The sequence below is a fragment of the Megalobrama amblycephala genome, linkage group LG12 (assembly GCF_018812025.1).
Source record: "Megalobrama amblycephala isolate DHTTF-2021 linkage group LG12, ASM1881202v1, whole genome shotgun sequence".
NCBI lineage: Eukaryota > Metazoa > Chordata > Actinopteri > Cypriniformes > Xenocyprididae > Megalobrama > Megalobrama amblycephala.
This window is the reverse complement of record NC_063055.1, coordinates 15,166,067-15,177,104: the sequence shown is the minus strand read 5'-3', so window position 1 is coordinate 15,177,104 and position 11,038 is coordinate 15,166,067. Positions and strand designations below refer to the sequence as shown.

The 11,038-nt window shown below is 37.6% G+C and overlaps 1 protein-coding gene across 1 annotated transcript; it reads right to left on the bottom strand.

Annotated features, from left to right (window-relative positions):
• Positions 1-454: 454 nt before the first annotated feature.
• LOC125279231 (taste receptor type 1 member 1-like) lies at positions 455-2,744 on the bottom strand. The gene is made up of 5 exons (XM_048208680.1): positions 2,563-2,744; positions 2,129-2,426; positions 1,300-2,052; positions 975-1,187; positions 455-885 (listed from the first exon to the last, which is right to left on the bottom strand). The coding sequence occupies exons 1-5, from the start codon at positions 2,742-2,744 to the stop codon at positions 748-750; spliced, it is 1,584 nt and encodes a 527-aa protein (XP_048064637.1). The 3' UTR covers positions 455-747.
• Between the last annotated feature and the right edge of the window lie 8,294 nt (positions 2,745-11,038).

Below are 11,038 nucleotides of genomic sequence, written 5' to 3'. Positions count from 1 at the left end.
CACTGACAGACGGCAGCGGTTGGAGTCCTACATCTTGGACACCTACATCTTGGATGCCCTGGGGGTAAGCAGATAAACATCAAATTTTCATTTTTGGGTGAACTATCCCTTTAACATGAACTAATAATGAACTGCACTTATACAGCATTTAATAATCTTTGTTAATGTTAATTTCAACATTTACTAATACATTATTAAAATCTTGTTAACATTAGTTTAACGCACTGTGAACTAACATTAACAAACAATTAACAACTGTATTTTCATTAACTAACGTTAATGAAGATTAGTAAATACAATAACAAATGTATTGCTCATGGTTAGTTCATGTTAGTTAATACATTAACTAATGTTTAACTAATGAACCTTATTGTAAAGTGTTATCGGATTATTCATTATAATCTACAGAATAATTTAAGCATAATCACTCAATGAGATTTTTTACTGATTTTTTTTCTGTTATGTCAAAAAGTACACATTTACCCTTTAAAAAAAATAATATAAAGAAATTGTGCAAAAATACATCTCTGAAATCATTTTAATTATTCAAATCATGTTATTTTATTCAGTGAGATACCATCTGGGCTAAGTTTACCCCCAGGGCCACAAAGATTTTTTTGTACTATTTTTTCTTATTCTTTCTCTTTTTTTTTGCTATGACAAATAAATTTGCAAAAGTTTCAGTTTATTTCCCCTATTAAATTAGAGTGGACTGAAGAAGGTGAAATGCCAAGGTTTTGTCGTCCATTAATTAGAGTACTCACGAGAATAATCCACATAGCTGTTACGTGGACATTTTTTACACAGAAAACAGCAACTATGAAATCCATCAGGTTCCCTCGAAAATCCTTCCTTGCATTCAACAGAACAGTTTGAGAAAGGAACCTTTATGGAATGAGAAAATGTGTTATTAAAATTAAGTTAAGTCAGGAAAATGCTTAGATAAGTACTCACACACAAAAAAAAAAACTTACAGAACCATTGTTATGCCAGGACAAGAGAGAGTTGTTGATAGTAAAAGTAATTTCTGGATATGTATCATATCTGCCCACCATATCAAATCGTGGAGGATCTGTTTCAGTATGCCAGCGTATGACTGAAAAACTGACAGTTGGATCACCATTATCATCATATTTCACCTGACGGCCATTAAGTGGGAAGTCCAACTTCTTGATTTTTCCTAGAAGCTGTTGTAAAGTGTGGTAAAAATGTCCCAATTCATATAAAGAATGCTGCTAATATAAGAATGAATATTACTTTTCCTTTAAAATGTCATTATTTTATGATGCATTCACTCACCATGTATGGCTTAACTGTTGTGTTTTTGTGGCATTCATCCATGTCGCACTGCAGAGCCTTATGTAATGCATGAGCTATGGTATATATGGCAGCATAGATGGCATAGGAGAATGTGGGATTTTCATTTATAATCTCCTCTGCGGTCAACAATGTGCAGCAATCACAATCTTGATTACATGTCTTACTATTACTCTTGACTTCACTATCAGCACTATCATTATGGTTAACATCCGTTGTTCCCCTCTCTTTATAGATGAATTCATCAAATCCAGGCAAAGACAACAATCTTTCTGTAATACCAATAACTGTTCCAATTTTCCCAATTCCTGGCTCTCTTGGAAGCTGTTGATTCATAGCCCATGTTTCACTTGCAATCCATACTTTGTTTTGGATGTTGTTAGCTATGGCTGCTTTGATAATGCTGCTTGCATATTGTGGATCAGCAAAAACAACAATGACATTGATGTTAAGCATATCAATCTTTTTAAGTGTTAGAGTGTAGTTTGTCCTTTGACTTAGAGCCTCTTGATAGGCCAAACAAATTCCAGTATTTTGTATATACTTGCTAAATAGTCTTAGGCCATCTTCACTGTAATCATCTTGGCTACCAAGAAAGGCAACCCAGTTCCATCCAAACCACTGTATAATGCGAATAATCATTTCTATCAGGTCTTTGTTGCTTGGCACTGTTCTTAGAAAAGAGGGGTACTGAAGTTTATTACTTAATGCATAGCTGGAAGCTCCATAAGTCACCTTTAAAAGAAGAGGAAAACAGTATTATGTGTAGTATTTCTTCATAAAAATTAAAAGGGGGAAAAAAACAATTTACCAATGGTATAAGGTCCATTGTGATCAGTGGAGCAATAGTAATAGTTCTTGTGCTTCCATATGGACCTGTTAAAGCAATCACTTTAGGCTGATAGTTGTTGAGTTTTTCTTTGGGTTTTATCGATCCATTTTTTGAGATAAAACTGAAGACTGAAGCGAAATTCTTTGTGTCAGAACAATGGTCAAAAATCTCATAGCCCAGAGAAACATTGGGCAGAAGAGTGGTAGAGTTATTAATTTCCTCAACAGCAAACCTCATCACTTGGAACATCTGATAGCCAGATTTTGAGAAACTGTATCTAGAACACAAGAGTGATGAAGTGAATTGCACTTAATTGAATCTTTGTTTTAAAATGACTTATATTGAATATTAAATGTTGGAGAAATGCTGCTGCTGCTGCTGCTGCTGCAAAAAAAAAAAGAGTGTTTTCTTACCTGGAACATTCAATGACTTCTGGGGAGAACAGAGGTGTTGCACGTTGAACTTCATGTAAAGCAAAAAGGCCACCCAATAAGTAATCTCCTTCTAAGCTGAACTCAGATTCTAAGCAAGAAACTTTGAAAGAGAAACAATTAATAAAGGCCAAAAGGAAAGAGTAAATGCTACTCAGAAGCATGGTTTACAGTGGACCGTTGGTTGTGAAACTGGAATCTGCAGTGGCAAGCAATAGAAGTCAGGTTCATATACAACAATGGAATTTGCTTACAACACAATTCAATTTGTTTAAACCACTGTATTCACTGATACAAAGAACAATTTCCATACCTAAACTCAAAAAAAGTTTACATCCATCAGTTATTAAATAGAGCATTACACCACATCACAAACAACAGATGCAAAATATCACTTTAAATACACAGAGTTTTAACATTACCTCATTATTAATAGCCTATAATACATTAATATAATCTTAAATGTTAGCTTTAGAAAAAAGGTAAAACTTTAGTTTAGGGTCTTTTAACTAGTTGCTTATTAGCATGCATATTACTAGAATATTGGCTATTTATTAGTACTTATTAAGCACATATTAATGCCTTATTCTTTATCTTATTCTTAATCCTACCCAATACCTAAATTTAACAACTACCTTACTAACTATTAATAAGCAGTTTATTGAGGGAAAAGTCATAGTTAATAGTTTATATGTGTTCCTTATACTAGAGTGTTGCTGAAAAAAAAATCAGAGGTTCCAATATATGGAAAAAAGTTTCCTAACCATAACACACACACACACACACACAATTCTTTTCGAATTTTGCTATTCGAACTTGAACTCTCCTAAAATAAACTGTTTGCAAAATGCCAAGTTTCAGTTGGCTTTTACAGTTGGATTAATATTATCATTTACAATATTTCTTTGTTTAGAGCAGGGGTGGGGAACGTTGATCCTGGAGGGCCATTGTCCTGCAGAGTTTAGCTCCAACCCTGAAAAAAACACTCACCTGCCTGTAATTTTAGTAATCCTGAAGACCTTGATTAGCTTCAGGTGTGTTTAATTAGGGTTGGAACTAAACTCTGCAGGACAATGGCCCTCCAGGATCAACGTTCCCCACCCCTGGTTTAGAGCATAAATTGTCTCTGTAACTAGTAAGGTTTTTTGACAAGTGCTTGAACCACAGTTTCTCAGACAAGGTACCCCTGAGCTACTGGCAAAGGCAGAAAACAAGTGGACTCATATGCAACACAAGGAGATATAAAGGTATAATGAAATTGTTAAAATAAACTTACTAAGACTCACAAGCAAAAACCACAAAATAAGGCAGCAGTGTATGTCAGGGAGGTACAATCATTTTGATTGCAAGTGTCCCCCTTTTGCTGCTAAAACAGCCCTGAACCATAGTGGCATGGACTCCAATAGACCCCTGAAGGTGTGCTGTGGTATCTGGCACCAAGATGTTAGCAGCAGATCCGTTAAGTCCTGTAAGTTGCAAGGTGGGGCCTCCATGGATCAGACTTGTTTGTTCAGCACGTCCAACAGATTCTCGATTGGATTGAGATCTGGGGAATTTGTAGGCCAAGTCAACACCTCAAACTCGTTGTTGTGCTCCTCAAACCATTCCTGAACCATTTTTGCTTTGTGGCAGGGTGCATTATCCTGCTGAAAAATGGAATACCGTTTCCATGAAAAGAAAATCCATGCTTAAGTAGGTGGTACGTGTCAAAGTAACATCCACATGGATGGCAGAACACAAGGTTTCCCAGCAGAAAAAGCATCACAATGCCTCCGCCGGCTTGCCTTCTTCCCATAGTGCATCCTGGTGCCATGTGTTCCCCAGGTAAGCGACGCACACGCACCCGGCCATCCACGTGATGTAAAACAAAACATGATTTGTCAGACAAGGCCACCTTCTTCCATTGCTCCGTGGTCCAGTTCAGATGCTCACGTGCCCACTTTTGGTGCTTTCGGCAGTGGACAGGTCAGCATGGGCACCCTGACTGGTCTGCGGCTATGCAGCCCCAAACGCAACAAACTGCGATGCACTGTGTATTCTGACACTTTTCTATCAGAACCAGCAATAACTTATTGAGCAATTTGAACTACAGTAGCTCATCTGTTGGATCGGACCACACGGGCCAGCCTTCGCTGCACACATGCATCAATGAGCCTTGGCCGCCCATGACCCTGTCGCCAGTTCACCACTATTCCTTCCTTGGACCACTTTTGATAGATACTGACCACTGCAGACCGGGAACACCCCACAAGAACTGCAGACCTGGAACACCCCACAAGAGCTGCAGTTTTGGAGATGCTCTGACCCAGTCATCTTACACAATTTGGCCCTTGTCAAACTTGCTCAAATTCTTATGCTTGCCCATTTTTCCTGCTATGAACACATCAACTTTGAGGACAAAATGTTCACTTGCTGCCTAATATATCCCAACCACTAACAGGTGCCGTGATAAAGAGATAATCAGTGTTATTCACTTCACCTGTCAGTGGTCATAATGTTATGCCTGATCGATGTGTATATATGTATGTATATATGTATGTATGTATGTATGTATGTATGTATATATATATATATATATATATATATATATATATATATATATATATATATATATATAGTCCTGTAGTCCTGGTCAGAATTATTGGCACTCTTGCATCAGATCTTTTATTGAAAAAAATAAAAATAAAAATCACAAAAATCTAACCTTTTACTAAAGTAAAACAATTTAAATATGTTTCTTCAATAGATGTTGGTCACAATTACTAGCACCCCTAGAAAATCTTATGAGTAAAATATCTCTAAAGTACATTTCCATTCATATTTACATTTTAGCACACCTCCTGACTAGGAACATAACATTTTCCAGCCATGACTTCCTGTTTCACAGGAAGTCATGTGAACATATAAATAAATATAGTTCTGGATTGGAGCAAAAGATTGTTGAGCTTCACAAAATATAAAGTGGCTGTAAGAAAAAAGCTAAAGCACTGAAATCCACCATCAGGGCAATAATTAAGGAGTTCTAATCAATTGGAGATGTTATGAATCTGATTGGAAGAGGACGTGAGTCTATATTTTCTTAATGCACAGCATGATGTTTGGAATGGCAGGCTCAGGCATGACACAATGGTCCTATGACACAATGGTCCAAAACAAACACAAAAATGGATCACTGAGCATAAAATTAAGGTTCTGCCATGGCCGTCCCAGAGAAGAAATTATGTCATAGTGTCACCTTGTACATTTGTTGAACAAAACAACTGAAACAATTAGAAATTTAAAGATCTCAAAGGGACAGCATAAATATATAGATAAATATCACCATTATCAGAATATTCACTTCTGTTGAAATGAGAACAGTGACCTTCAGTCAGGAAGTTTATTCGCATATGCTTTACATTTTAAAATTTGCTTAACCAAGTTCCCCCATCTGTTCAAACACTTTTGCATATCTGACAATATTTTGGATTTGTCACCTAAGAATTGTCACATTTCACCACTAATGTGGTAAATGTGACAATTGTGACAATGTGAGGGAGAGAGGGAACAGGTGAGAGAATCATGAGCCATGAACAGTAGCTGTGTCCGAAACCGCTCACTCGTTCACTCATTCACTAATCCCTATATAGTGTATGGCATTTGAGTGCACTATATCTGTATGGAGTGAACGAAATGAAGTGAGTGAATTCGGACGCTGACGTATACAATGTGCGTCGGAGATATCTGTCTCAGAAACGGCTCGACACGCGATAAAACTATTTTATCCTACATGTTATTTACATTATAAAACAATGTTAATAACAATAACAATCATAATGACTTCATTTTGTAATCATACATGCCTCTGTGCCAGCTTTGTAGTTTAATCGATTGTATAATTTTTTGTCATGCTTAATGTGTTCATAATCATTTAATACTATAAAATACTGCAAACAAAAATAAACACATTAACAAGTGTACATAATTTCATGTATTTATCCTTTTTAATAAAGTTGTTAGAAACTGTCACTTCCACAGATTACGTGGTCTTTGAGACCATTATGATTTGAATACGCTACCCATGATTAACGAATTTTTTTTTAAATCATCCACTAAATTATCATCTTTTAAAGTTTAATGAGTTAACAGTGCCACAAATTATTAAAACACATTGCTGTTAGTAAAACACATTAAATTGATTTAATGCCTACATAATATTTTAATAATAAATTTTTTTTTTTATTAATATAATTTCATTTTTTTTTTAATTCATCTATATAATAATGTCCCCCTACATTTTAGTAGGTTTTATTCAAGTAGTGATTAATTAAAAAAAAAAAAAAAAAAAAAGTGAAGTTAAAAAAATTGGATTTTGGTAAATAGTGCTTCAGCAAGCCCTGACATTCGGTTCTATTTATTTAATGAATCATAATGCGATCGAATTATTCAACGCGCTATTATTATGTTTGAGATATCAACTACTGGTCGATGACCATAATGTTTGTATAAACTGTAGGTAACAACTGGTAAAATGTACACCTATGTCAAAAAAAAAAAAAAAAACGTAATGATACCTACACTTAAATATTTTCTTCTCAGCCATGTCATCTTTTGTTCTTGAGCGAAATCTCCTCCCATCCGTTGTCTGATTGGCATTTCGCAAAGATTCCTGGGTAGTTAAAGTGTGCGGAGCCTGCATCTATGGGCTTCCAGTTCAGATGCTCACGTGCCGCTTCAAGGGTACAAAGGGGACGCTGCTGAGCACACTTCAAAGCGTTAAAATGCTGAATGGGACGGCCTACGGACTCGTAGAGCACGCGCAATTTAAGTCCACGAGACCGAAAGTCCACATGAAGTGCGCCATTTGGGACAGGGCCATCGTGGACTGTTTCCACAAGTTTCCTACGCCCCATGAGGCCTTGCGTCAAACGTGGGAGTGTCTTCTGGTTCGAAATAAACAAGCTGGATGTGACAATTCATTCAACAGTTGACAGTCATTCAAGATTTAACGATCCAAACTTGCGAACGTTTGTTTTTTACTTATAGTTTTAAGATTCCAGCATCAATATTTGAACAATGTTTTACAATAAAAAGTTAAAGTAATAGTAATTTATTAATTTATGTCGGGGTGCACATCAATCATGTTAAATCTAACTGATATTTATATTGACATAAAAAGAAAACACATGCCTATTCAGTTGCGCCTGCTTCCATTTATTTAAGATCACGAGAATGCACAAAACAACTCGGCTTTTAAGTCCAAAGGCTTACACATTTAGAAATATATTGATAACATACACTATGTTGCGCCTTTCTATTGATTTTCCTCTAAATTATGAGATGTTTGCAATCCGAGGACGTTTGCGCGATCTCTCATCTCACTATACTGTTATCCTTTCAGCCAGAGCAACAGAGGGAGCTCATGAGAAGACAACAGTTATGAGTTATACGAGTTAACCGGAGTGTGTGAATCTGTGAAAGATATGCATTTGTCAGGAATCAACAGGCACAGCGAAGAGACAGATAAAACATTAAACCAAATAAATACACGATTATAATCATATAAGAATTGTCTTCGTTCCTCAAGCAGTCTCTGATATTTTCCATAAACGTGTGTATTTATCACAATGGTTAACATAAGTAGCCTTTAGCATCGCATATGACAGTGGAAATGCGACTGGCTCTGGCACGCACGACACGTTAGGAGTCAATATAACATCATAAGGCTTTGGTGCTATCATCAGTGACAGGTTAAGTATACAGACAGCGGGTTGTTCATGTATTGCAGTGTCAGGATGCTCTAGTCATGCAGCAGCACTTTTGTGGAAGGTCAGTAAAGTAAAGGGCAAGAAAACTGTTTATTGTATTGTGATATTATTAACTAAAAAAAATTACTAAACTGAGATGTTGTCCCTGAGCGCCGTAACGACATCTCTCATTAAGATTTGCAACTTTGCAAAGTAAACAATGATCCAAAAAAACACTTAGCCTCTTCGCTAATTGGCACACTAAATACCATTGGTATGCTACTTCCGCCGCCTCACCGGAAGCTGTACCCACGTTCTCTTTTACAGTAGCGCCCCGCAGAAACAGGTGGATAGTAGGGAGCGGTTAAGCTAGTGTGTCGAATCTGCTGTTCGGAGCGCCAAAGTCACGTGATTTCAGCCGTTGGCAGTTTGACACGTGATCTGAATCATGATTCGACACACTGATTCAATTATGCTCCGATGCTTCATGAAGCAGTGTTTTGAAATCGGCCATCACATAGGCTGCGTTCTATCTGCGTTCCAGTTCGTTTTTTTAAATGCCCTTCCCTCGCTACTTCACTCGGACTCGTTGACTCGGATGTACGTCATTGCTTAAGTTGCACGAGTGCCCACTACTGGCGGAACCCTTGCAATGGGCTGAACTGGAACGTCCTAAGCCCTTCATCACTTGGAATTCGCAATGGAGCTGATTTATTATTTATTTTGTCCCCTTAAAATTGTTTAGTACAGCATTCTATATGTATATATGTGTGTTTTAAATGTTTAAAAAATAATTAATATATCATAGAGTTGTTTGTGGTGGAGTAAATTAAACGTGATATGCGGTGATGTCATAATCATGTTGCATTGTGGGTTATGGAGCTGCCTGAAGTGTACATATGAAGTAGACTTGCTCCCTCTGTCAAAATCGAGGGAGCGAGGGTCTGTCCATATAAACTTCCCTCGTCCACTTCACGAAGTGGAACGCACTTCAAAATGGCGGCAGGGATTCCCCCGAGGGCAAGTGTTTCTAAAACTGGAGTGGAACGCAGCCTAAATAAGTATTTTGTTTTTTTGGCGCTCCAAAATATTTTCGTCGCTTTATAATATTAATATTGAACCACTGTACTCGCATGAACCGATTTAAATATGTTTTTAGCACCTTTATGGATCTTGAGAGAGGAAGTGTCCATTGCTCCCTATGGAGGCCTCACGGAGCTATTGGATTTCAACTAAACCCTTGTTTAAATGTTTAATGTGAATAAATAGTGCTCATAAATGGCCATCGAGATGGCATTCTCAAGTGAAACGAGCCGGGGCTTGGACCCAGAAACGGCTTTTTTTTTTTTAAATCAACAGTATTGACAATGAATGGTGTTTCAAGGTAAACTGGGCTCCCTGTACTGGTCATTGCATTGTTGTGAATTCTGGGGTGATGAGTAAGAGGTGGGTTGTGGGTGGTGGGAGGGCCAGTAGAAATCTTGTTCCAGGTCCGGGGCCCCTAGGGAAGACCCTTATAGGCCCTCCAGGCCTGTGGGCCACCTCTATACAGTCCCCCTTCTTAATCTATCTATTTTGTGTTTTTAAAAAAAAAAGTGCAAATGTTAATATTCACATGTAAAACTGACATTTTTGCATTTTTAAAGGTGCTAAAGAGGATGTTTTGTTTTATACATTTTTGCAATATTACTTGAAACAGTCTTTACTAACTTATAAAAGACTATTTATTAGGTGCACTGAATAATATTAATATCATCTGTGCATGAGGTAGGGCCTTAAAAGCATCAGCCAATCATTTACGCGATGATTGGCCCTCTGGCTTGTCAATCACTGCCATTACGTTCCTTGTGAGAGACATGCTCGGATTGGCCCTCTGGCTTGTCGTCAATCAATGCCATGACATTCCTTGTGAGAGACGTGCGTGGCTGCGCGCTCCAGTAACTTTCCACACTCCACAGGCGCCACATGCAATGTTTTGTCAGGAGTAACAACTGCAGATTATGAGTTACCTGCGGTGAGTCCGACATAATGAATCCACTAACACGACACAGCGAATGCCGGTGGTAAACACTCGTGTTCCAATACTCGTGCACGAGTTTTAGGAGGCGTTCCCTCGAAATGAGCTGTGAAGGAGGGGGGTTGTTCTTATGCAATGCGCTCATTTCAAAAACTCACTAACAGTCTTTGGTTTCTCAGTCGACAAAAAGATCCTCTGTATCACCTTTAACTAGATATTTTCTTGCAGAGTTTCACACAGCTCATTTTATGGTAGACCAGGGGTGTCCAACCCTGCTCCTGGAGCCTCACTGTCCTGCAGGATTTAGCTCCAACCCTGATCAAACACACCTGAAACACAAACAAATCTTACCAAAGTCTTTTCTTGAGGGCTGTTTCATAAAACAAGATTAGAAAACAAGCCAGGCTTATTTTACGTAGTCAGACTTGTTGTCAGCTAATTCGGTTTCATAAAACAAACTTAAATTAGTTCAAACTCAGTTACTCTGGCAACTTACACTTGGAAACTAGCCTGGTCTGGAGCAGGCTAACTGTCAGGCTAAGCTGAGCTCCTCTAACACTGACCAATAGGAACGCAATGATATTACAGCTGACTCTCTCACATACAATTATTTGACTTTATTAACATATATTAACATATATATATTTATAGGCCTTCATACATATATATATGTAAGTATGATGGACCAAAACATTTAAAGAGAAGTAATTTCTTT

What these genes read in the sequence shown, in the direction of transcription:
- LOC125279231 (XM_048208680.1), bottom strand. Translation starts at nt 2,744, where the DNA reads ATGCTTCTGAGTAGCATTTACTCTTTCCTTTTGGCCTTTATTAATTGT. An exon ending in GAAGTCATTGAATGTTCCAG is followed by an intron (nt 2,427 to 2,562) that starts GTAAGAAAACAC and finishes CTTGTGTTCTAG; the next exon opens with ATACAGTTTCTCAAAATCTG. An exon ending in CCTGGCATAACAATGGTTCT is followed by an intron (nt 886 to 974) that starts GTAAGTTTTTTT and finishes CATTCCATAAAG; the next exon opens with GTTCCTTTCTCAAACTGTTC.